Raw genomic sequence first — 27716 nt, 5'->3', positions numbered from 1 at the left:
CTGGTGCACGAAATCTAAGGAAGTCTAGATTTTGCTCGCCTGAAGTAGAGTATCTTATGATAAGCTGTAGACCACAATATTTGAGAGTATTCATCCATACTTTCGTGGCTGTTTATTTACCACCACAGACAGATGCTGGCACTAAGACCTCACTCAGTCAGCTGTATAAGGAAATAAGCAAACAGGAAACTGCTCACACAGAGGCGGCGCTCCTAGTGGCCAGGGACTTTAATGCAGGGAAACTTAAATCAGTCTTACCTAATTTCTATCAACATGTTAAATGTGCAACCAGAGGGAAGAAAAATCTAGATCACCTGTACTCCACACAAAGAGATGCATACAAAGCTCTCCCTCGCCCTCCATTTGGTAAATCTGACCACAATTCTATCCTTCTGATTCCTGCTTACAAGGAAAAATTAAAGCAGGAAGCACCAGTGACTCGGTCTATAAAAAACTGGTCAGAAGAAGCAGATGCTAAACTACAGGACTGTTTTGCTAGCACAGACTGGAACATGTTCTGTGATTCTTCCGATTGCATTGAGGAGCACACCACATCAGTCACTGGCTTTACTAATAAGTGCATCGAGGACATCGTCCCCACAGTGACTGTACGTACCCCAACCAGAAACCATCGATTACAGGCAACATTCGCACTGAGCTAAAGGGTAGACCTGCCGCTTTCATGGTGCGGGACTCTAACCCGGAAGCTTATAAGAAATCCTGCTATGCCCTCTGACGAACCAACAAACAGGCAAAGCGCCAATACAGGGCTAAGATTGAATCGTACTACACCGGCTCTGACACTCGTCTTATGTGGCAGGGCTTGCAAACTATTAGACTACAAAGGGAACCACAGCCGCGAGCTGCCCAGTGACACGAGCCTACCAGACGAGCTAAATCACTTCTATGCTTGCTTCGAGGCAAGCAGCACTGAGGCATGCATGAGAGCATCAGCTGTTCCGGACGACTGTGTGATCACGCACTCCGTAGCCGACGTGAGTAAGACCTTTAAACAGGTCAACATTCACAAGGCCGCGGGGCCAGACGGATTACCAGGACGTGTGCTCCGGGCATGTGGTAACCAACTGGCAGGTGTCTTCACTGACATTTTCAACATATCCCTGATTGAATCTGTAATACCAACATGTTTCAAGCAGACCACCATAGTCCCTGTGCCCAAGAACAATAAGGTAACCTGCCTAAATGACTACACACCCATAGCACTCACATCCGTAGCCATGAAGTGCTTTGAAAGGCAGGTAATGGCTCACATTAACACCATTATCCCAGAAAATCTAGACCTACTCCAATTTGCCCAAACAGATCCACAGATGACGGAATCTCTATTGCACTCCACACTGCCCTCACCCACCTGGACAAAAGGAATAGCTATGTAAGAATGCTGTTCATTGACTATAGCTCAGCATTCAACACCATAGTCCCCTCAAAGCTCATCCCCAATCTCAGGACCTTGGGACTGAAAAACTCCCTCTGCAACTGTATTCATGACTGGCCACCTTCAGGCGGTGAGGGCAGGCAACAACACATCAGAAAAGATCATCACCACGGGGGCCTCTCAGGGGTGTGTGCTTGTCCCCTCCTGTACTCCCTGTTCACCCATGCGTAGCTGTGCACAACCCAAACACCATCATCAAGTACAGTGAGAGAAAATAGTATTTGATCCCCTGCTGATTTTGTACGTTTGCCCACTGACAAAGAAAGGATCAGTCTATAAGTTTAATGGTAGGTTTATTTGAACAGTGAGAGACAGAATAACAAAAAAATCCTGAAAAACGCATGTCAAAGATGTTATACATTTATTTGCATTTTAATGAGGGAAATAAGTATTTGACCCCTCTGCAAAACATGACTTAGAACTTGGTGGCAAAACCCTTGTTGGCAATCACAGATTTAGTTTTTTTGCCCCAACACTACACAGCTGATTCACATAATCAGTGTAACGGATACAGGTATCCTGTGTGTATTTGTTTTCTCTCCTTCTGCCCTAGTCACAGGTGGCAGTCATCAGTCGCCACTGAAGACACACCTGCTCCTTTTCCCTTACCCAATCACATCCCCTTGGTTTAAAAACCCAGTCAGTTGTTTCCCAAACTCTGTCTCTCTCCCTTTGGATTGATATAGCTCACTTTATCCGTTATCTTGTATGTATTGCTGTGGTTTATGACTGTTTATTGGTGGGAAAAGGGGATACCAAGCCAAGTCGCCCATGGGCATACATTACCCGTAGGAAAACTTTGTCTAAGAACCCTAGTTAGAACTGGGCGAACCACCCACTGTATTTTATTGGTTAGTTAGATAGCCGTTCATGAAGCAGGCTAGATTAGCTTAGGTTTAAAAAAAAACAATTTATTAGTTCTTTCCTTGGGTCCAGCTCAGCAACCCCCCATTACCGTGTGTTTGACGGTAGATTTAGGTTGTCAGTTCTCACTGTTCCTTTTCACTGTTATGATTTGCATGAGATATGTTACGGGTCTTGTTTCCATCCCCCCTAGACTGCAGGGCCAAAGGGGTTCGTAACATAAATGGGGGCTCATCCGGGATAAAGTCTTTACTGACACCCATGCCGCGCGTGCAAATAACTGTGGTCTAGTTCAGTGTTGAGCGTCACCGCTGGGAATAGCTGATGTAGCATTAGAGTTGGCTCTTGTGTTTTAGTGGTAGTTCAAAATGGCTACTTTTGATATGAAATCCTATTTGGATAACCCTACGTGGGAGGTTTTTGACAAATGCCACTCAGCCAGGCAAGTGAATGTGCACAGTCACCCTCAGGTTTGTCTAGTGTTGGCTTTGGAACACCAGAAAGGAGCAAATTCCCTTCCACCAGAGAGACCTAAAGCGTTTGGCTGCCAAACATGAAGCATGAGTACATTACACATTCCTTAACGCAATCTACAGAGAATTACATACGTATACTGAAATATACAGAACACATGAACATAGACAAGCAAAGTTAAATCCTCAGAAAAACATAATTTAACAGTTGAATTTATTTAGAGATCTTTTGTAAAACAATTAGTTATCACATTCAAAGTTGTGAGGCAGCTTCCAGAAGCAGTCAGTCAGCTGGAATGTATGCCTAGCCCAGGGAGATTGGGTAGGGGGTATGTGTGGAAGGGTCAGATTAAGTGTGCAAAAATCAGCCAGAAGAGCACACCTAACCACAATCATGCGCAGCTGAGCCAAAGCATGCCACTGCACTATACAACACTGATATTGTCTTTGTTCCAATGCTTAGAAAACACAATTTCTGCTTCTTCCCTTTCCTTCCTTGAGGTCATCAAAGATTGGTCAAGTGAGGACAAGGTTTCCACTGCATTGTTTCAAGCCAGTACTTCTGAAATCTAATAACGTTCCAAGGAAGGGCAGGAGCGAAGAAAACATTTAAGTATTAGAACAGACCCAGTCTGGGTTAGGTGCTGCTTATTCTCACAAAACAGCCTCGTGTGGTTTCAACTTGCTTGAGGTAGAAGTTGTACCTAAACACAGCTCCTAGATCAGATAACCCATCCTAACCTGAACCATAAGGGGGATGAAAAAGTATTCAGCCTGTTTCAATGCTTAGTGGCAGCAACTACCTAACCATTTCAGATTCCCAGTTTACATCAAAGCACATAAAGGAAATGGGTTATTGCATAAAAAATAAGGACAAGTGTCAAGAATCTTATCTTTTCTATGTGGAGAACCCAGAGCAAACCTACTCTACAATGAGATGAAGAAAATTGGAAGTACCAGGAGCCAACTGTCTCCAGTGGGTCCATTCACTAAAGGAGTTCCATTTGGCTCCCAGCGCAGAAAGACTTGCTCAAACATCTTGAGGTTTATGGCATCAGCGTCTTCATCTCATTCTAGAAGATTCTGTCCTTACTGCGGTGACATAGAATGGCAATGAGGTCACAGGGGTGAGGGGTAAGGTTGTTTCAGTGAAAATGTCCATGAAGTCTAGTGAAGCTGAACAGTTTGAGGTAGAAGTTGCCCTAAACCACAGATCTAGGATCAGATTACAACACACCCAATCCTAACCATAGGCATATACAAAAAAAAAAGAAAAAAAAGTGTGACCCAGGATCAGCGTTTTGGGGCAACTTCGACCCAGCTGAACAATGTGCAGAGGAAAGAGAAGTCGTCTCCATGGTGTCTCAGAGCAGCAATTTCTAAACATGCAACAGAGCGACAGTTTATCTGCTGCGACACATGAGGTTGGGGAAAATGTGAAGATTAGAGAAGTATCTGAAGGGATCAAAGTAAAAAGAGTAGTAACATAATAACATGTTCCAATAGGTATTGATTGCATTGTCCACAAGTTCTGTCCACTCTAGGGGCACAGGTTCTTCAAGACCAAACTTGTCTTGATTAAAGGTGTCAGTCTCTCTCTCCGAGGTGTTCTCACCCGCTCTTTATCGTTCTCTACTTCTCTCTCGCCTGTGATGTTCGGTATTACTGCTTGGACAGCTCATTGGAAAGCCAGTCCAGTCCTTCATACAGTCCTGTGCCCTGTGTCGCACAGGTCGCCTGCACGTGCCACTAAGGAGGAAGAGTGAAATAGAAAAACATTAAGAGTGTGCGTGTATGTCGATGTCGGAGTTTACACGGGCGTGAGTGAGACTCACCACTCTGCTGCGGAGGCTCTGCAGTCCCAGTTTGTCTGTGAGGTCGCTGACCGCCATAGCGTTGGGAAGGTCCTGCTTGTTAGCGAACACCAGCAATACTGCTTCTCTCAACTCATCCTCCTGGAGCTGGGGGGGGGGGAAAGAGTGATTAGATCGCTAGTTTGAGATACTGAGTTTCAAAGTTTATTCACCACATGCACAGGATACAACAGGTGTAAAACAGTACAGTGAAATTCTTACCTTAATAGGGCATTCACAACAATGCAGTGATAGAATAACTCGTCATAGTTTATTGTTAAAGGAACACGAGAATGCAAGTATATACACATGTCAGTGCCAGTACCTTATTCAATGTGCAGGTACAGGAGTGGTTAAGGTGGGTTTATACATAGTGACTGGTAGTAGGCTATTCAAGCAAACAGGGCTGAAAAAGTGACTGGTAGCATGAATATTTAAATACTTTAGGTAATATTTATTTCACCAGGTAGGCAAGTTGAGAACAAGTTCTCATTTACAATTGCGACCTGGCCAAGATAAAGCAAAGCAGTTCGACACATACAACACAGAGTTACACATGGAGTAAAACAAACATACTGTCAATAATATAGTAGAAAACTAAGTCTATATACAAAGTGAGCAAATGAGGTGAGATAAGGGAGGTAAAGGCAAAAAAGGCCATGGTGGCGAAGTAAATACAATATAGCAAGTAAAACACTGGAATGGTAGATTTGCAGTGGAAGAAAGTGCAAAGTAGAAATAGAAATAATGGGGTGCAAAGGAGCAAAATAAATAAATACAGTAGGGGAAGAGGTAGTTGTTTGGGCTAAATTATAGATGGGCTATGTACAGGTGCAGTAATATGTGAGCTGCTCTGACAGCTGGTGCTTAAAGCTAGTGAGGGAGATGAGTGTTTCCAGTTTCAGAGATTTTTGTAGTTCGTTCCAGTCATTGGCAGCAGAGAACTGGAAGGAGAGGCGGCCGAAGGAGGAATTGGCTTTGGGGTTGACCAGAGAGATATACCTGCTGGACCGCGTGCTACAGGTGGGTGCTGCTATGGTGACCAGTGAGCTGAGATAAGGGGGAACTTTACCTAGCAGGGTCTTGTAGATGACCTGGAGCCAGTGGGTTTGGCGACGAGTATGAAGCGAGGGCCAGCCAACGAGAGTGTACAGGTCGCAGTGGTGGGTAGTATATGGGGCTTTGATGACAAAACGGATGGCACTGTGATAGACTGCATCCAGTTTATTTAGTAGGGTATTGGAGGCTATTTTGTAAATGACGTTGCCGAAGTCGAGGATCGGCAGGATAGTCAGTCTTACGAGGGTATGTTTGGCAGCATGAGTGAAAGATGCTTTGTTGCGAAATAGGAAGCCAATTCTAGATTTAACTTTGGATTGGAGATGTTTGATGCGAGTCTGGAAGGAGAGCTTACAGTCTAACCAGACACCTAGGTATTTGTAGTTGTCCACATATTCTAAGTCAGAACCATCCAGAGTAGTGATGCTGGACGGGCGGGCAGGTGCAGGCAGCGATCGGTTGAAGAGCATGCATTTAGTTTTACTTGTATTTAAGAGCAGTTGGAGGCCACGGAAGGAGAGTTGTATGGCATTGAAGCTCGTCTGGAGGGTAGTTATCACAGTGTCCAAAGAAGGGCCAGAAGTATACAGAATGGTGTCGTCTGCGTAGAGGTGGATCAGAGACTCACCAGCAGCAAGAGCGACATCATTGATGTATACAGAGAAAAGAGTCGGCCCAAGAATTGAACCCTGTGGCACCCCCATAGAGACTGCCAGAGGCCCGGACAACAGGCCCTCCTGAACTCTATCAGATAAGTAGTTGGTGAACCAGGCGAGGCAATCATTTGAGAAACCAAGGCTATTGAGTCTGCTGATGAGGATGTGGTGATTGACAGAGTCGAAAGCCTTGGCCAGGTCAATGAATACGGCTGCACAGTATTTTTTCTTATCGATGGCGGTTAAGATATCGTTTAAGACCTTGAGCGTGGCTGAGGTGCACCCATGACCAGCTCTGAAACCAGATTGCATAGCGGAGAAGGTGTGGTGGGATTCGAAATGTTCGGTAATCTGTTTGTTGACTTGGCTTTCGAAGACTTTAGAAAGGCAGGGTAGGATAGATATAGGTCTGTAGCAGTTTGGGTCAACAGTGTCCCCCCCCTTTGAAGAAGGGGATGACCGCAGCTGCTTTCCAATCTTTGGGAATCTCAGACGACACGAAAGAGGCAGATCATTTTAGAAAGAAAGGGTCCAGATTGTGTTGCCTGGCTGATTTGTAGGAGTCCAGATTTTGCAGCTCTCTCAGAACATCAGCTGACTGGATTTGGGAGAAGGAGAAATGGGGAAGGCTTGGGCGAGTTGCTGTGGGGGGGTGCAGTGCTGTTGACCGGGGTAGAGTTAGCCAGGTGGAAAGCATGGCCAGCCGTAGAAAAATGCTTATTGAAATTATCAATTATAGTGGATTTAAATCGGTGGTGACAGAGTTTCCTATCCTCAGTGCAGTGGGCAGCTGGGAGGAGGTGCTCTTATTCTCCAAGGACTTTACAGTGTCCCAGAACTTTGAGTTTGTGTTGCATGAAGTAAATTTCTGCTTGAAAAAGCTAGCCTTTGCTTTTCTAACTGCCTATATATATTGTTTTCTAACTTCCCTGAAAAGTAGCATTTCACGGGGGCTGTTCGATGCTAATGCAGGAAAGCCACAGGATGTTTTTGTGTTGGTTAAGGGCAGTCCGGTCTGGAGAGAACCAAGGGCTATATCTGTTCCTGGTTCTAAATTTCTTGAATGGGGCATGCTTATTTAAGATGGTTAGGAAGGCATTTTTTTTAAATAACCAAGCATCCTCTACTGAAGGGATGAGGTCAATATCCTTCCAGGATACCCGGGCCAGGTCGATTAGAAAGGCCTGCTCGCTGAAGTGTTTCAGGGAGCGTTTGACAGTGATGAGTGGAGGTTGTTTAACCGCTGACCCATTACGGATGCAGGCAACGAGGCAGTGATCGCTGAGATCTTGGTTGAAAACAGCAGAGGTGTATTTAGAGGGCAAGTTGGTTAGGATGATATCTATGAGGGTGCCCGTGTTGACGGCGTTGGGGTGGTACCTGGTATGTTCATTGATAATTTTTGTGAGATTGAGGGCATCAAGCTTAGATCATAGGGTGGCTGGGGTGTTAAGCATGTCCCAGTTTAGGTCACCTAGCAACACGAGCTCTGAAGATAGATGGGGGGGGGGGCAATCAGTTCACATATGGTGTCCAAAGCACAGCTGGGGGCAGAGGGTGGTCTATAGCAGGCAGCAACAGTGAGAGACTTGTTTTTAGAGAGGTGGATTTTTAAAAGTAGAAGTTCAAATTGTTTGGGTACAGACCTGGATAGTAGGACAGAACTCTGTAGGCTATCTCTGCAGTAGATTGCAACACCGCCCCCTTTGGCCGTTCTATCTTGTCTGAAAATGTTGTAGTTAGGGTTGGAGATTTCAGAGTTTTTGGTGGTCTTCCTAAGCCAGGATTCAGACACGGCTAGGACAGCCGGGTTGGCAGTGTGTGCTAAAGCAGTGAATAGAACAAACTTAGGGAGGAGGGTTCTAATGTTAACGTGCATGAAACCAAGGCTATTACGGTTACAGAAGTCATCAAAAGAGAGCGCCTGGGGAATAGAAGTGGAGCTAGGCACTGCAGGACCTGGATTAACCTCTACATCACCAGAGGAACAGAGGAGGAGTAGGATAAGGGTACGGCTAAAAGCTATGAGAATTGGTCGTCTAGGACGTCCGGAACAGAGAGTGAAAGGAGCAGGTTTCTGGGGGCGATAAAATAGCTTCAAGGTATAATGTACAGACAAAGGTATGGTAGGATGTGAATACAGTGGAGGTAAACCTAGGCATTGAGTGATCATGAGAGAGATATTGTCTCTAGAAACATCAAAACCAGGTGATGTCGTCACATGTGTGGGTGGTGGAACTGAGAGGTTGGATAAGGTATAATGAGCAGGGCTAGAGGCTCTACAGTGAAATAAGCCAATAAACACTAACCAGAACAGCAATGGACAAGGCATATTGACATTACTTGCTTAGCCAAGTGATCAAAAGGGTCCAGTGAGTAGTGAGGTCAGTTGCGGTCACAGCGATTCAGACAGCTAGCAGGGCCATGGGTAGCAAGTTGGCAGAAGATGGTCTGTTTTTAGCCACCTCGTGCGTTTCCGTTGGTCGATTAGTGGGGTTCCGTGTGGTAGAGGGGACCAATCCAAATTGGCAAAAATAGTTATAGTGGCCCAAGAAAATTGGCCGATAGACCTATTCAGATAGCAGCCGATAAGACAGCTAACGATTAGCTGGCCGAAGATGGGTGTTCAGGTTACGTCGCGACGGAGGGGCCAGTTGGATAACTCTCTCGGGCAGATAACGTCGGTAGTCCAGTCATGAAGGCCCGATGGGGCTCCGCATCGGCAGTAAAATGGGTCCAGATAGGTGATTGTAGCCCAGGAGTGGCTGATGGAACTCTTCAGCTGGCTAGCTCCGGAATAATTGATGTTAGCTCCGGGACCGATGTTAGCCAATAGTCACTCGGATAGCAGCTAGCTAATTGCAAGATACAGGTGTAAATGTCCAGAGCTTGCAGTAGAAATCCAGGGATATGGAGAGAAAATAGGTCTGGTATGCTCTGGTCTGAATCACGTTGTACAAAACTGGCGATAGCTTTGAGCTAAGGGATAGCTGATGACTGCCAACCGTGGTTAGCTGAATTCTAACGTTAGCCAGTTCACTAGCTAACTTCTGGCTAGCTTCTGTTGTGATTTCAGATTTGAGGTAAATACTTTTATTTTTAAATTGGTGAGGCGGGTTGCAGGAGTGTTTTGAAGTTGGAGTTTTTAGAAGAAGAAAAAAATATATATATGGGACACGACAAGACGAGGACAAAGGACGTCTGACTGCTATGCCATCTTGGATATCAAGATATAATATACCAATTATACACACACAACCGTTCAAAAGTGTGGGGGGGGTCACTTACATATGTCCTTGTTTTTGAAAGAAAAAAAAATGTGCTTTGGTCCATTAAAATAACATCAAATTGATCAGAAATACAGTGCAGACATTGTTAATGTTGTAAATGACTATTGTAGCTGGAAACCGCATATTTTTTTTATGGAATATCTACATAGGTGTACAGAGGCCCATTATCAGCAACCATTACTCCTGTGTTCCAATGGCACGTTCTATTAGCAAATCCAAGTCTTTGGGAATTATGGCTATTAGCGCGCACCACCGCTAACTAACTAGCCATTTCACATCGGTTACATTAGCACAGCTGATAACTGTTGTTCTGATTAAAGAAGCAATAAAACAGGCCTTCTTGAGACTAGTTGAGTATCTGGAGTGTCAGCATTTGTGGTTTCGATTACAGGCTCAAAATGGCCAGAAACAAAGCACTTTCTTCTCAAACTCGTCAGTCTATTCTTGTTCTGAGAAATGATGGCTTTTCCATGCGAGAAATTGCCAAGAAACTGAATCTCGTACAACGCTGTGTACTACTCCCTTCACAGAACTGTGCAAACTGGCTCTAATCAGAATAGAAAGAGTGGGAGGCCCCGGTGCACAACTGAGCAAGACGACAAGTACATTAGAGTGTCTAGTTTGAGAAACAGACGCCTCACAAGTCCTCAACCGGCAGCTTCATTAAATAGTACCCGCAAAACACCAGTCTCAACGTCAACAGTGAAGAGGCAACTCTGCGATGCTGGCCTTCTAGGCAGAGTTGCAAAGAAAAAGCCACATGTCAGACTGGCCAATAAAAATAAATGATTAAGATGGGCAAAAGACCAGACACTACACAGAGGAAGATTGGGGGGAAAAAAAGTGCTATGGACAGACGCATCTAAGTTTGAGGTGTTTGGATCACAAAGAAGAACATTCGTGAGACGCAGAAAAAAAATGAAGATGCTGGGAGTGCTTTGACACCATCTGTCAAGCATGGTGGAGCCAATGTGGTCTGGGTGTGCTTCGGTTGTTGTGAAGTGGGAGATTTGTACAGGGTAAAAGGGATCTTGAAGAAAGCTATCACTCCATTTTGCCATGCCATACCCTGTGGACGGCGCTTAATTGGAGCCAATTTCCTCCTACAACAAGACAATGACCCAAAGCACAGCTCCAAACTATGCAAGAACTATTTAGGGAAGAAGCAGTCAGCTGGTATTCTGTCTATAATGGAGTAGCCAGCACAGTCACCGGATCTCAACCCTATTGAGCTGTTGTGGGAGCAGCTTGACGTAAGAAGTGCCCATCAAGCAAATCCAACTTGTGGGAGGTGCTTCAGGAAGCATGGGGTGAAATCTCTTCAGATTACCTCAACAAATTGACAACTAGAATGCCAATGGTCTGCAAGGTTGTAATTGCTGCAAGTGGAAGAGTCTTTGACGAAAGCAAAGTTTGAAGGACAATTATTTCAATTAAATTATTTATAACCTTGTCAACGTCTTGACTATATTTCCTATTCATTTTGCAACTCATTTCATGTATGTTTTCATGGAAAACAAGGACATTTACAAGTGACCCCAAACTTTTGAACGGTAGTGTATACACACACGTAAACAGTGGAAATGGTGACCAGTAGCAGGATAAATACTAATGGTATTGGCAAACAACGTACAGCAGCTTAAAGAAGTAATACATCTAATCAATAATCATTTTAGCAGCAGCGTAAGTTGTGTGAGTGGGTAGAGACCTGTGGATGGGCATAGAGTCAATTTGGATAGTCTGTGGGAGAGGAGTAGTTGTTATAACAGTTATGGCCAAGGGATAGAAGCTGTTTAGGAGTCCGTCTGAGCTTTGATGCACCAGTACTGCCTGCCGAACAGGAGCATGGAGAACAGCCCATGTCTCGGGTAGCTGGGGTTTTGCGCAATTGTTCAGGCCTTTCTTAGACACCGCCTGGCATATACGTCCTGGATGGCTAGGAGCTCACCCCCAGTGATGCGCTGGGCCATCCGCACCACCTTCTGGTCATGAGCGGTGGAGTTGCCGTACTAGACAGTGGTACAACCAGTCAGGATGCTCTCAATACTGCAGCTGTAAAAGTTCCTGAGTATCTGAGGGGCCATGCAAAAACATTTCAGCTTCCTGAGGGAGAAGAAGCGTTGCCGTGGCTTCTTCACAACCCTTCTAGTGTGAGAGGACCATGTTAAGTCCTCAGTTATGTGGACACTGAGGAATTTGATGCTCTTGACCCTCTGCACTGCGGCCCCGTCGATGTAAATGGGGGTGTGCACCCCGACCAAGTTTCAATGGCCAGTCAATTATAAAATAAACAGACTAGGCCTATACCATACCAACACTAAATACACCTACTATTAGCTGGCTACATATCATACATACAGTAAATATTCCTACCCAGGGCTCTAAAGTGCAACTAATTTGGTTGCATAGGAGACTAAATATTTTGCTCCGTGATCAGGAGTTTTATTTTGGGAGCACTGTGTGAAAAACCTCCCAGATAATTGTTGTAATGATAAAGCTTTGCTGTACTGTTGTTTCCGAGTGCCCTAGAGAAACAAATGTGTGCAGATTCATAAGAGTCATGGCTGCACCATTACTGCAGTGCAAACGGCTTCATTTCTAGACCAACCAGGTCAAAAGATCCAGCCCATATTACCGGTGCAAAATGTTTTATCTTCCCATAGCGCATTTCACATTTATAAATCATGTCGCGGGTCATTCTAAAACTACTCGCACATTGACGTTGTTAACCATTAGTTACACTTTGTTCAGCCATGTTAACTCAATGGCTATCTAGCTAACTAGAGTATAATACTACAAAGCAGCATCAATGAATCAGCCAGCTAACTTGGCTAAATATTCTGAAATAACGTTTTTTTTGGGGTGGAATAAGCTTGAAATGGGCATAGTCTAATTGACTCAACCACCCAAAACAACCAAGGTTCGATTTCTTAACGAACTAGAAAAATCAGTAGTTATTTCTGGTTGTTTATCAAAGTTAGCTGGCTAACTCATTGATCCTGCTTTGTAGTATACCCGTCTGGTGACTTTACCAGTATATCCAGATATTTGTATCAACATTTTAGCTTTTATAATAAACTAATATATTCACAATAGTGATGCACCGATATTACATTTTTGGCCGATATCTTCCTTGCCAAAAAAAAAAAAAAAAAAAAAAGGATACCAATAACCGATCATTTTTTTTGCGGCCTTTTAAGCATTCTAGTACAGTTAAATAGTTAACACAGACACATGGACGCAGCGGTCTAAGGCACTGCATCTCAGTGCAAGAGACAAAACTCCAGCCTCTGGTTCGAATCCAGGCTGTATCACATCCGCCCGCAATTGGGAGTCCCATAGGGCGGCGCACAATTGGCCCAGCTTTATCCGGGTTTGGCCGTCATTGTAAATAAGAATTTGTTCTTAACTGACTTGCCTAGTTAAATAAAGGTCACACGCACACCACAATGACCAAAGAGCTATTTTGTTGGCATTTACATATGTCCCTATTATTTATTTCACTTAGTGGGGAAAAAAAGTATTTAGTCAGCCACCAATTGTGCAAGTTCTCCCACTTAAAAAGATGAGAGGCCTGCAATTTTCATCATAGGTACACGTCAGCTATGACACTACTTGACGTGTCAAATAAGCTTGTTGACCAATCAGGACCTGAATATGAATGTACGTTACATAATAACTTAACGCGTTCATACATTATTTACGTAGTTATTACACTATCACCCGTATTTCATATGTCACAACGATTCGATACGTATGCTATGATGCTGGTAAAGTTGTCTCGTGCACCTACAGTGCTGGTCATAAAAAATAAAAAAGCTAGCTAGCTCATGGATGCAAACAATGTTCTTCCCCAAAAACATAGCAAAACAACATTAATGTTAACTATTTAGCTAGGTGTCATCTAAAATAACCCTAATTTACAAGACAGTTCTTATTTGATTAATGGTGGTCGGACCCATCTATGTGAAGCTAGCCACAATAAGGATTAGCCACAATAGTGGACTTTGCAGTTAGCCTTCAAAATAAAAGTACGGCATAATTCTACTATTTGTATTCACTTGCAACACTCAACTACATACTTTTATTTTGAAGACAAACCACAAATTCCACTATTGTACCTAATCCTTATTGTGGCTAACTTCACAATACATAACCAAGTCCAGTCAAGCCTCACTAGCCAGATGAAGCTAGCTGGCTGCTTATAAAGTTAGCTTTGGGCAACAGGGTTATGTGGCTGGCTAGCTATTTATTTTCATGAACTGAAGTTAAATTTCAACAGGCAAACAACAAGTGAGAATAATGAAAATGACAGCAGTGGTCATTGTTTTCAGGCTGGTTGTATTGGCGCTAGTTAGGTACCAAGCTAAAGCTAGCTACCCCAGAAGTTGCGGTCGAACAAATGATGCTTTATTACCAACGAGGTATTGTAAACACATTTTGTGGCCGGCATTTGCTTGTTTGCACAGCTTTGACAGTGCTACTGTATCTTTTTTGAAACGCAAAAGACCCAAACTGGGTTCCATAGTATGCGTGTTGTGAAGCTAATAGCAGTGACGCTATTACTGTATATCTCTGGAAGGGCAACATCTGAAAAATAGCGCACAATGGTTGATTGTCAAGGGCAATGAATTCCATCATCTTGGCTTTAATGGATTTCGCCTTTTGAGTTGTCACACTGAAATTTTGTTACTCTTTCAAATGACTGCTCGATCCACACAGCAGATATTGTGGGAAGGTTAGGAATGCTGTGTTGCAGGTGTACCGCAAAATTTTACATGGCGTCATTACATCATGTACCTACGATATATAGGTATGCACGTCAGCTTTGACATCGTTGTTAAACTAGACATCGGCCAATACCGATGTTGGCATTTTTAGCTAATATCGTCCGATTCCGATATGTTCACCGATATATCGTGCAGTCCTAATTTACAATGTTACATATTCGTTTAGGGCACAACAAGTGTCAAGAGCTGCTAGAATTAATTTAGGCCCAATATAGGCTGTATCTGAATTTTTAAAAAAACATTTAAATAACATTTTCAGGTGTTCCTAAATTTCATGTGGTGCTTCTAACTTTTTAAAGTTGGAGCACCAGTGTATTTTTTACTTTAATCAATAGCACTGTACCCACCATTTTGGAGAGCTCTTCTGCAGACTCAGCCACTCTCTCTCTGTCGTTGCTGTCTACTACAAATATCAGACCCTGAGGGAGGAATACAAAGTCAGAGCAGGGCAAGGACAGTCAGGAGGATGCCTGGAGGCATTACATAAGAGGAGTAAAAGAGCAGGCTGTAGTGTAGCCTCTCCGGTTTCCTTTTGGTACGTGAGTTTACCTGTGTGTTCTGGAAGTAGTGTCTCCAGAGAGGTCTGATCTTGTCCTGACCACCCACATCCCACACTGTGAAGCAGATGTTCTTGTACTCCACCGTCTCCACGTTAAAGCCTGTCACCCACACACACACCATTAAGGGCCTTAAACAAATAGACATTTCTAATTTCCAGTGTTCAAAAACAATTGGCGTCACATGAGCTATCACCTTGGAAACTTTGAGGGTGTGTGGTGGACCTGTATGTATGTATGTATGCATGTATTGGGTTTAAATGTCACTCCCACAATTTATGGATGTCCATATTAGGCTATATACAATGTGTACAAAACATTAGGAACACAGATGCTGGCCCATGGTGACTCCAATGCTTCCCACAGTTGTGTCAAGTTGGCTGGATCTAATGTGGGTGGTGAACCATTCTTGATACACACAGGAAACTGTTGTGTGTGAAAAACCCAGCAGCGTTGCAGTTCTTGACACTCTAACTGTAAACCTGGCACCTACTACCATACCTATTTCAAAGGCACTTAAATATTTTGTCTTGCCCATTCACGCTGCATGGCACACACAATCGATGTCTAAAGGCTTAAAAATTCATCTTTAACCTGTCTCCTCCATCTACACTGATTGAAGTGGATTTAACACGTGACATCAATAAGAGATCATTGCTGTCATCTGGATTCACCTGGTCAGTTTGTCATGGAAAGAGCAGGCGTTCCTAATGTTTTGTACACTCTGAATGTGATTAGTGACTCCAATATACCTAGCTATGGTGATCATCAGCAAAGGTAGTTAGAGTAGGAAACAGTTGAGACTAGAGGGTGAAAGGTGGTGGGTGTGACTGTTTGAGTGTGTTTTACCAATAGTTGGAATGGTGGTCACTATTTCTCCCAGCTTCAGTTTGTACAAGATAGTGGTTTTCCCTGCAGCATCCAAGCCAACTGAGAAAACACAAACAACGTTATGATTAAAATAATGAGATCTCATTCGCACATACAACTGCAAGCATGAGCGAGCAATCAAACATGTCTACACTGTCACATTGACACTTGACTATCCATATCGATACAGCTGTTTGAAGATAAGAAAATCCACCAGCAAATGACAGAACGTTAGCTAGCCATTTTAGCTTAACTACAACTAACAAACTACTCAAAAGAAACTACTCAAAGAAAACAACATTGCTAGAGTACATAGGTCATTTTTTTTGTTAGCTAGTTGGCTATGAACTTTCTGCAAGTTTGTTGACACGACAATGAACCAACAACAAAATCTTTATTTTATGACCAGCACTGTAGGTGCGCGAAACAACTTCACCAACATCATAGCATACGTATCGATGAATCGTTGTGACATATGAAATACGAGTGTGTTAAAAAGTTAACGTTAGCTAGCTACAGTAATGTAGCAGTTAGCAACACGAACAAATATTTACTAACGTTAGATACTTTAAATGTTAACTAACGTAGCTAATTCGTTACCGTTACTATCGAATCTTCAAGCTAAATAATTTGGGTCCAACGAATCAGTTTTTCTTCATGGGCTACGTACTCAATAAAGACTTCAGTGGCGTGAGTTTTTACATTTGAAAGCTAAAGTTAGACAGCTGACCTGACATCGACTTCAGCTAGTTAGCGAACAGCTGACACTTACCCATAAGTATTCTCATCTGTTTCTTGCCGAACAGTCTGGTAAAAACTGACGAGATTAGAAGCCCCATGTTGTGAGTGAATGTCAAAATTTTAAGCAACGCTTTTCTAAATTCTTGTCGTTGTTGAGACGAGGCGTGAATCGTTCTGTTTGTGACACCCAAAGCAATAATCGTTTATTTCTGTCCTCTGATGCTGCTGCCACGTCCGGGCCAACGTGGAACTCCCGACGTCATCTATTTGACTCAACTTTATTAGTAATACAGTGGGTTCAACGTCGTGATGGAAATTGAACAACGGCAATAATATTAACCCACCAATGCAAGGCCAGTTGTCTTGACAAACATTATCGTAAGTAAAACGACTCTGCATTTACGGGTTCGACCGACCCAACACTACTCATTTGTATCACATAAAAAATGAGTAAAAAGGTAACTTGTTCACACTGCTTTTGCCAGCCAGCTGCAGTTCAATTGTGTAGCACCAGATGTCATTACAACACGGTTACGTTGTTATTGCAATGCGAACTAATGTCACATCAGATTGACCCTCTGGTCAGTATTTCCCGAGGAAGAGTCGATGTACTGCATTTATATAGAAGTACAAAAGTATGTGGACACCCCTTCAAATGAGTGCATTTGGCTATTTCAGCCACACCCGTTGCTGACAGGTGTATAAAATCGAGCACACAGCCATGTAATCTCCATAGACAAAACATTGGCAGTAGAATGGCCTTCCTGAAGAGCTCAGTGACATTCAACGTGGCACCGTCATAGGATGCCACCTTTTCAACCTGCTAGAGCTGCCCTGGTCAATTGTAAGTGCTGTTATTGTGAAGTGGAAATGTCTAGGAGCAACATCGGCTCAGCGCTAAGTGGTAGGCCGCACAAACTCACAGAATGAGACTGCCTAGTGCTGAAGCACATAGCACATTAAATTCTTCTGTCCTCGGTTGCAACACTGACTACCAAGTTTCAAACTCCCTCTGGAAGCAAAAGTCAGCACAATAACTGTTTGCCGGAAGCTTCGTGAAATGGGTTTCCAAGGCCGAGCAGCCGCACACAAGCCTAAGATCACCATGCACAATGCCAAGCATCAACTGGAGTGGTGTAAAGCTTGCCACCATTGGACTCTGGAGCAGTGGAAATGCGTTCTCTGGAGTGATGAATCACACTTTATCATCTGCCAGTCCAACGGATTAATCTGGGTTTTGCGGATGCCAGGGGAACAGGAGAACGCTACCAGCCATAATGCATAGTGCCAACTGTAAAGCTTGGTGGAGGAGGAATATTGGTCTGGGTCTGTTTTTCATGGTTCGGACTAGGCCCCTTAGTTCCAGTGAAGGGAAATCATAACGCTACAGCATACAATGACATTCTAGACGATTCTGTGCTTCCAACCTTGTGGAAACAGTTTGGGGAAGGCCCTTTCCTGTTTCAGTATGGCAATGCCCCCTTCCTGTTTCAGGATGGCAATGCCCCATGCACAAAGCGAGGCCCATACAGAAATGGTTTGTCGAGATGGTTTGACTGGCCTGCACAGAGCCCTGACCTCAACCCCATCGAATACCTTTGAGATTAATTTGAATGCAGACTGTGAGCCAGGTCTAACCTCCCAACATCAGTGCCCGACCTCACTAATGCTCTTGTGACTGAATGGAAGCAAGTCCCCGCAGCAATGTTCCACCATCTAGTGGAAAGCCTTCAAAGAAGAGTGGAGGCTGTTACAGCGAACTCCATATTAATGTCCATGATTTTAGAACGAGATGTTCGACAAGCAGGTGTCCACATACTTTTGGTCATGTAGTGTATATAGATCATCTTTGGTATTTCTCAGCGCACAATAGCATCTGACAGCACAATTTAACTTCAGAGGGTAGCATGCATTTTTTTATCCTCTTCATCATGCATGTCATTCAATTCTGAAGTGTGAGGGATGTCATGTGTTTGTTTCTGCAATGGGCAGGGACCAATGTCACACATTATACAGATTGTTTGAAACATAAACTTGCACACATGACGTGCACACACACGACAGGTGTAGAGCACACCTGACTAACTGAGAATATTCTGTGCAATAGATGTGCAAAACTTGAGACTTCTGTGTTATCAGGAGTGTGCTGCCCCAATCAATCCATCACATTTATTTTATAAAGCACTTTTTACATCAGCAGTTATCACAAAGTGCTTATACAGATACCCAGCCTAAAACAAGAGCAAGCAATGCAGATGTGGAAGCACAGTGGCTAGGAAAAACTCCCTAGAAAGGCAGGAACCTAGGAATAAACCTAGAGAGGAACCAGGCTCTGAGGGGTGGCCAGTCCTCTTCTGGCTGTGCTGGTGGAGATTATAGAGTACATGGCCATTAAGGCCAGATCGTTCTACAAGATGTTGAAATGTTCATAGATGGCCAGCATGGTCAAATAATAACCACAGTGGTTATAGAGGGTGTAACAGACACCTAGGGCAGCTAGCCTACTATCACAGTCTACTATCACAGAGAAACGTGTTAACCGGGTATTTAGCGTAAACAATGTTTTTACTGCATTTTAGTATTTCTCCTCTGTATTTGTGTGTCCCATAAAGAAATAACTTCAATGGCCCCATATTCTGGAATCTCTAGGTTATGCAAGGAGGCATTTCCCTCTCTGGCCTTTTCTAAAAATCTCCAAACCTGTATGAGTCATGGTTCATTGACAGGCAAAAGAAAGCCATGCACGGCATTCCCGAGGGGACATTCATTCACCTGTCCCGTGCCGCGGGGCTTTTCGTTGTGCAGGTAAGTGGACACGTGACAGACCGGTCCAAGGTGCAGATATCTTTGTGCCATGGGCGGGGCCATCTGTTAATAACTCACTCAGATTTATGGAAAGAATCATATCTTTTGTGCTGTGAACCATATGGATAACACTTTCTTTATTTCAGGCTAAGAACAGGTGTGCTTTGAATAACTTTGCCAAGGTTGCAATTGTGCGGCTCATTCACTATGGATCCTTCGAATGGAACTTTAAGTAACGACCAGGTATGAAATATTTTTTCACTGATTAGTGCAAGTAAATTGATGTGTATCCTAAACCAATTTACATTTTAGGTATAGCTATAGGGCTAGTGGCCTATAGCTATGTAAAACCATACAGAGCTGCATTGGTGCTATAAGCCCAGGCTCAGTCTGTTTTATATAGTAGGCTATTTTAACACACTATTGAATTGATATGAATTTTCTTCCTTTATTTAGACCACTGGTCTCTCGACTGTGTACCTAGTATCTCTGTCTTTAAGGTAAGCTCATCTGACTTCAAACACCCTTGGGCTATCTGTGACACATGGATGTAAAGTGTTGCATTCATGTTGGCTAGGATTTGAGGACATTTAGGTCTAGCTGTTTCTACATTGATCTGCTCTTAAGTGTAGTGAAAATAAGTTTACCGATGTGTTTTCAAATCAAACCAATTTATAGTGGGTTAGTCTAGAACATATTTTAGTTTGTTGTTGTTGAAAATGTAGACTGGCAAGCTACACCTCTGAGAAGTTGACCTCACGTGTCAAGTCATAATAACACGGTTGGCCTCCCATCTTTTCAGATTCATATTTCTTCAGTGTTGCCAGTCAGACCAGTTGAGTTACCTGATATGCATGTGACTAACGCAATGCTGAATGTATCCTAATTCATCATAGTCTGGGCCCATAGAAAAATATAAAGCACTGTGTTTCTATGTCTAACCATAGCTCGTTACACCACTACCATAGTGCAATGTAAGCCAGCATAGTAGGAGTTTGTTGCTTGGCTGCAAAGAACCGCTTGATTTGTTATGTTTATTTGGGGTCAAGTTTGATATATGTAATTTTTGAGGCTACCTTGTTCTTTTTCTTGACTTCTTATATTTGAATGCATGTAGCATATATCTGATTGCAGAGGTATTGAGATGAGTAAGTGATTTTTGAGTTGTTAGCCTCCCATTTCAGCACCTACTCGGCTGGACAGCTCCCCCTTTTTACTAAATACCATCAACCAAGCCCCCTCCACAGTGTGTGGGGGGGTGGGTGGGTGTGTGTGTGTTTTTGGTTTTACTATCCTTGTGGGGCCCAGAAGTCCTCACATGGATAGTAAAACAAGGACAATTCTGACAAGTGGTCCCCACAAGAAAAAAAAGGCTATTTTAGGCTTAAGGTTTTTGTTTAGGGTTACAATTGGGATTAATGTTAAGGGTTCAAGGAAAATAGTATTTTGAATGGGAATCAATTGTTTGGTCCCCTCAATGATATATATATATATATGAGAGAGAGAGACAGACAGACAGACAGACAGACAGACAGACAGACAGAGAGTTTATAGGTCATGGTGTAGGCTTACATTACATTTTATATTTCTTTATTGTATTTCATGGGTTTCTGTTTCAATTTGATTGTAATTATTCGCCATCACAACCTTTGAACATGCTGAATGAAATGATTGAATGTTATGTAATAGTGCTATAATTTTAGATAATCAGTATTGAGGTATTTTACTTTCTGCTTACAGCTTGATTGGGAGTTTTTCAGTGCTGGTGGTTTCCATCGCAAGGAGGAGGCACTTACAAGAACAGGTGGGTGGAAAATAAGAGAATGTTTGATTGTGTGTGCGTTCGTGCTTGTGTGCTTATGTGTGTGAGTGTGATAATGCAACTTAGTTATTGTAAAAATGATTTCCAAGGTGGTGTCTTGGCTAAATATCTGTCTACCAGGCTCACTCTCATTAGGATGTAACTACCTGAACATTGCAGGTAGAATAGTCATGAATAGACCTGACATGATTCCTTACTCTAAATGTCAAATAGAGGCATGTCTTTTCTACAAAACATAATCGTTATGTTTCCCGAAACGTTGTGGCCAACTGAACGTGGCCCAGGCTACTCCCTCTCTGTCTGCCTGTGTCTATACTCCCTCATTGAGGCAGAACTATAGGACTGTGTGCTCTATCAACTCTAGCTGAAGTCAGAGGCATATTCTAGTAGGGTCACAGAGGCTGGCTGGACAAAGGGACAATAATACCTGAACTATAGAACAGGGAACAAACAGTACCAATACAAACTAATTACTGAATGTCCATGGAGCCTAAACCTACAATAACCCATCCAGAACACTGTCAGAAATGTTGGTGATGGGACCAATGTGATCCTTGACACAGTCTTACAGACGCTGTAACACCACGGCTATGAATGATATCAAGTCTATTCCTACTTACCTCAAGCACATTAGACAGGCTATATTCTGTGGCTGTTGTACAATGTTGTTGTCATTTTCTCTTAGTTTTGCTAACACACACCTGTGTCTCTCTAGGTGAAGCCCCTGGTCCAGCTGGCTATAGCTGATCTGTTGGCAGCAGCCACCTTGATGTTCACCAACGCAATGAATGAGACCGACAGCTTCACCGACAGTGTGTTAATCTGTAAATACCTACTGCCTCTGTCACTGGTGAGCCAGCCTACTGTGGTTCTTATTTGCAGGGATTGTGCACTTTAATAATCCTCAATTTAGAATGAACGTTCTGTAGATACAATCAAGTTCAATTTTGTATGTGGTCTCCTTAAAAAACACTCTATAGCTTTGAGACGCACTACAGATCTGTGAATAGCCAAACAATTACTTGAAATTTGGTTTATAAAAAGACTAGAATGCTTGTGTGCTCACCTCTAGACTAAGGTTAGGATAAGGCATAGATACTGTACATAGTCTGTCTTTGAGTGCTGCAGTGCGAGTGATCCAACTTTAAAAGCATTTTAGTTCATGTTTGTTTAGACTTTACATTCACATATTAGCAGACGAATGTGCAGGTCAGACAGAACACGCAGTACATTTGGGGTGGAGGAACTGTTATATACTGTGTTATGTCATGGAGCATGACATTATGCTGTGTCATTTATAGAGACAGAGTGTGAAGAAGCAGTTTTACAGCTTGTCCTTTTCTATTACAGAACTTTAACTGTGTGCGCTTGCTGTTCTCGACACTTTACTTTGTGCTTTTTTTCTATACATTTAACATTGTGTGTGTGTGTGTTTGTGTGTGTATGGTGTGTGTGTGTTCTCTGTTCCAGACATTTTACTGTGTGTCGTTTCTGCTGGTGGTAGTGTATGCCTGGGAGTCAAAGCATGCTGTCGAGGGATGGAGGGAGAGACCAAGAGAGGAAGAGGTGAGGTCCCAACCCTCCACCAAGGGCACACACGCACCTCGGCTTTGTTTGATTCATTCTAAAATCAAATATCTCTCTCTCCCCCCAGTCCCAGTGTAGACAAAGGGTGGTGGTGTTGCCTGTATATACACTTGTGTGGTGAGTCACTATTTAATTTCCAACTAAAAACGTCCTTGCTTTTAACCAAATGATCTGCGTAGTGTCTTAAAAGCAACATATGTCTCTAACTGTTTGTGTGTGTGATGCCCCAACAGGTTTACGCCGTTGGTGATGTACTTTGCGTACACAATGACTTCAGTCCTGACCACAACGGACTTGGTACCAGCCGGCCACGGGACAGCAAACAACAGTGAAGTTAGCACATACTGCACCAGGTGTGTGTGTGTGTCTTTGTCAAGATTTGCCTTATGACACTAATGAGAGAAAATGTAGCTACTCTAGCGAAACAAATCGTATGAATGAAATGGTTTCCTTATCTCACCTCACTCTGTGATTGTGTTTCCTCCTAGCTGTATCCTCTTCTTGCATGTCTGGAGTGACCACTGCTCAGATATTGTGAGTAAATACCTGGTTCCACCTGGGTTGTATCTGTGTGTTTATGAAGGGACTGGAGAGCATATTGAAAGAGACCTTGTTTTGTTTTTCAGGAACAGATCCATGACATGTTCATGCGATGCATCCTCTTCTTCATTGTGATACTAGTGTTGGTGTGCTGCACAGTAAGTACCAGACATCTTCACTAGTCTAGCATACAACACACCATATCAACATGGGTTCATTTACAGTAGTTTAAGTAGTTTACAGCCAATATAATGAAGAAGGATGATCATGAAAATGATGAGTGATGATGTACTGTACCTGTGCAGGTGGTTTACTACAAGGTGGACAGCTTGTATCGCAGGTACGAGGAGGGACTATTTCCTGTGGAGGGAGACGCACGTTCCAGGAAAAGACTGAGGGGTGTGTTCTCCACTGTTCGCTACATGATTGTGGTTATCATCTTCTGCTGGACGCCAGGTACACAAAGTCATCCCAACACACACACACACACACACACACACACACACACACCATAGGAGGCTGGTGGGAGGAGCTATAAGAGGACGGACTCATTGTAATGGCTGGAACGGAATCAGTGGAAGGGTACCAAACAAATATAACACATGGAAAAGTGTGTTTTACCCCATTCCATTGATTCCATTGCAGCCATTACAATGAGCCTGTCCTCCTATAGCTCCTTCCACCAGCCTCCTCTGACACACACACGCACATTGTCTGCGTGTATCTCCAACCTCCTATTTTTTTTTTCCTGTCCCCAGCTCTTCTTCTGGTTGTCCTGTCTGTGATGCCAGACATACCTAAAGATAAGCTCTTCCCCCTCTATGCTATACAGGTCAGTATTTCTATACAACTATCTCACTGCTGACTGCAGACATGCATAGCCCTAACAAGATGCCATCACCCAGAATGAATTGCCCTTTCCCCTAGAGAGCGTTCTTTAACTATGTAAAATGAATAATGACACTAGATAAGCACCCATAATGCTTTATCCTTACCCACTGGGCACAGATGTAAATCAAAACTAGACATTGAACTGACTGACATTTGGTTGAGTTGTCAACTAACGTGAATTCAATGTGAAATCAACAAAAACAATTCAACATGTCATTGGATTTAGGCAACAAATTGTGTGAAAATAAATACCGTTTTTTTTGGTTGGGTACCCACTATACTCCGTCTTGGTGTCGCTGCAGGCGGTGACGGTGTCGCTGCAGGGCTGTCTGAACAGTGTAGTCTACGCCTGGAGACGACCAAACTTCAGAGACGCTGTGCTTGGAGAGAGGATGCCCCTGCTCAGCCAAGACGCCCCCTTGTCCTTCTTCGACGAATCACTGAGGGGGCCGCCAGAGTGACGGAAGAGGAAGCGAGACATTCCACTCGCTAGTTTTTTCTGGTTCATATACAGTCAATAAACTAAACAGACCAGACCCAGCTACTAATGCAATGGTGCTATGGGAGAGCCACCCCATTAAGCAGAAAGGAACTGACCATTTTTGGTCAATGGTAAACGGTCTGAGTGGGACATCTCACCTATTCACCATTTTTGGGGGTGCCCTTGACGCCTGACCTCTAGCCCTTAACCCTGACTCGAGAGATGCTGCTGGTGGAATTCTCCCTCTGGCCCAGATCTAGAAAGAGTTTACCCTGCTCAAATACTAACCTTCACCATTGAGGAAAGCGATTCAACACTGGCCTTAGATCAGTTTCTAGGGATAACTTCATTCCTCTGCTCCCACTGGGAGTCTGGAGCTAAGACAATGGAGTTTATTATGTACTTATTTTAGTGTTATTTATTCTGAAAAGAATCTTCAATGCTTTCATATTCCTTTTTTAGTACTGTGTTATTTCTGTAAGATGGGTTGATAAGGTGATTATTATGAGGAGTTGTAGAGCCAGATGGGCCGGAGAATAATAGAAGTCAACATGATATGACAATGATTCTCGTTTGATTAATTCATTGATTAATATGGTTTACAAAGCACTTCCTTAAGGGTTGGGCAATGTGCCCCTTTCCCAATTTCCAATAGATAGCTAGAGTTACCTTGGCAGGAATTGTCTACAACATAGCAAACAATGTAACTAGCAAGCATAGCAAGTTATCATTTGTACACATTCACAGTCTTTTGTATCAGGTTGTAAGTCACTCTGGATAAGAACGTCTAATAAATGACAAAAATGTCAATGTAAATATAGTATCGTCCTGAACAAACTGAAGAAAGATCAGGGGTATGTTTTTTATTCTATCATTTGACATCAATTTTGGGAGGGCATTTAGCAAATTTCAGGTCTGCTGAGCGCAAACTTGAATGTTGTAAAAATTCTGTGCATCTTCCAGCACGCATTTACTGTGAACACTGAGGCTGTACTCGCTTTAAGTTACAGTTTTAACAGTGGCCAAGTGGGCTACTGTTGCTATTTGATCATAATGTAGGCCTACCAGAGTGGCCTACCATCAAAAACAATGGAGAAAATGCATCCCATAACACATGGAAATAGCTGTTCTACCATTCAGCCTACAGTAGCAGCCAATGTGTGGTGTTCAATGTAGGCCTACATTCCGTGAGACTTAAAAAAACAAAACATGCAGGGCTTGACATTAACCTGTTTATCCACTTGTCCTTCTGACAAGGTTAATTCAAGAAACCAAATAAAATGCATTGTTATTCTTATACCATTATTACAGATAATCAGACAAATTATGCTACCCTCTGCCTATTGGCTACTAAGCTTATTCAAGTCTGTCTCAAAAACAACACTGCCCCTTTAAGACAAAAAAGCTCTTTATTTGACTAGCTTTTCAAAGATGTCTAGAAATGTTGACATTTTGTGCTCTTGTAGGAAGCAATCACTCTCCTATTGCTGACTACACATTATCTATAACTGGGCTGATAACTCACTTGATTACAATTGCCACAGTAAAGGGAAACGTTGATAATGTTAACTAACAGGGAAAACTCTAGAAAGTTGAGTGAAGTTCAATCTCCTGCTTCTCTCTGTGGGCAGATATTTCTTCTGTGCTCTGCAAGGCAATCCTGGGGGAGCTGCGGGGCAGTCTCAAGCTACTGCTTGAGACTGTGTAGAAAAATACGAATGTGAGTCATTTTGCATTTATTTGTTGACCAGTACTGTATTATATTTTGGCAAGTATACCTTCTTTTGTGGCCATTAAAATCCCAGGAGAACATTTCATAACATGTTGTTATGATGTTTTATTTGTACAATAAATGCATTCTTACCCAGTCCCATTCTACTGATATTCTCCTAATGTCTTTTATGGTAACCTAAGAAAAAAATGGTTTAGTCCTATGGTGACCTTGTATCATAATGACTTTAGACATCGGAGTGCTGAGTCAAGTGGTGACATAGATGAGATAGGATTTTTGTGCTGTGTCAGGCCCAGTCAGTATGTGACTATACATGTTAACCTGTTGGGGCTAGGGGGCAGTATTTGCACAGCCGGATAAAAATCGTACCCGATTTAAACTGGTTACTACTCTTGCCCAGAAATGAGAATATGCATCTAATTAGTAGATTTGGATAGAAAACATTCTAAAGTTTCTAAAACTGTTTGAATGGTGTCTGTGAGTATAACAGAACTCATATGGCAGGCCAAAACCTGAGAAGATTCCATACAGGAAGTGCCCTGTCTGACAATTTGTTCTCCTTCTGTGGCATCTCTATCAAAAATACAGCATCTCTGCTGTAACGTGACATTTTCTAAGGCTTCCATTGGCTCTCAGAAGGCGCCAGAAAGTGGAACGACGTCTCTGGGCGAAAAACAGCAGGAGTTTTTGTGAGTGGTCAGGCTGAGAACAGTGACACTGGAGATGCGCGTCCATGAGATGACTCCATGTTTTTCTAACAGTCTTTGAATCAATACAACGTCGCCTGGTTGGAATATTATCGCTATTTTACGAGAAAAATTGCATAAAAATTTATTTTAAACAGCGGTTGACATGCTTCGAAGTACGGTAATGGAATATTTTGAATTTTTTTGTCACGAAATGCGCTCGCGCCTCACCCTTCGGATTGTGACCTGACGCATGAACAAAACGGAGCTATGGATTATTTGGAACCAAAACAACATTTGTTGTTGAAGTAGAAGTCCTGGGAGTGCATTCTGACGAAGAACAGCAAAGGTATTCCAATTTTTCTTATAGTAAATCTGAGTTTGGTGAGGGCCAAACTTGGTGGGTGTCAAATTAGCTAGCCGTGATGGCCGGGCTATCTACTCAGAATATTGCAAAATGTGCTTTCGCCGAAAGGCTATTTTAAAATCTGACACCGCGATTGCATAAAGGAGTTCTGTATCTATAATTCTTAAAATAATTGTTATGTATTCTGTGAACGTTA

At 42.9% G+C, this 27716-nt stretch overlaps 2 protein-coding genes across 3 annotated transcripts; one reads left to right on the top strand and one right to left on the bottom strand.

The window, feature by feature from the left end:
* Window positions 1–1732: 1732 nt before the first annotated feature.
* On the bottom strand, window positions 1733–16912 carry LOC106573480 (ADP-ribosylation factor 4). Its single transcript, XM_014148567.3, has 6 exons — window positions 16641–16912; window positions 15848–15928; window positions 14991–15100; window positions 14789–14860; window positions 4629–4754; window positions 1733–4542 (listed from the first exon to the last, which is right to left on the bottom strand). The coding sequence occupies exons 1-6, from the start codon at window positions 16705–16707 to the stop codon at window positions 4456–4458; spliced, it is 543 nt and encodes a 180-aa protein (XP_014004042.1). The 5' UTR covers window positions 16708–16912; the 3' UTR covers window positions 1733–4455.
* A 2340-nt stretch (window positions 16913–19252) lies between these two features.
* Window positions 19253–26608, top strand: si:dkey-30c15.2 (transmembrane protein 116). Of its 2 annotated transcripts, XM_014148561.3 has the most exons (13): window positions 19253–19414; window positions 19561–19657; window positions 19871–19914; window positions 21155–21218; window positions 21952–22086; window positions 22707–22802; window positions 22891–22940; window positions 23057–23176; window positions 23312–23357; window positions 23450–23521; window positions 23669–23819; window positions 24122–24195; window positions 24557–26608. In XM_014148561.3, exons 2-13 carry the CDS (start codon window positions 19622–19624, stop codon window positions 24713–24715), a joined length of 1047 nt encoding a protein of 348 aa, XP_014004036.1. In that variant the 5' UTR covers window positions 19253–19414; window positions 19561–19621; the 3' UTR covers window positions 24716–26608. The 2 variants fall into 2 exon arrangements, with proteins under 2 accessions (XP_014004036.1, XP_045553087.1); XM_045697131.2 differs by lacking the exon at window positions 19253–19414 and having other exon boundaries at window positions 19465–19657.
* Window positions 26609–27716: the final 1108 nt, after the last annotated feature.

This window comes from Salmo salar, chromosome 16, assembly GCF_965601325.2.
Source record: "Salmo salar chromosome 16, fSalSal1, whole genome shotgun sequence".
Classification (NCBI taxonomy): domain Eukaryota; kingdom Metazoa; phylum Chordata; class Actinopteri; order Salmoniformes; family Salmonidae; genus Salmo; species Salmo salar.
This window is presented reverse-complemented; position numbering and strand designations above follow the sequence as displayed.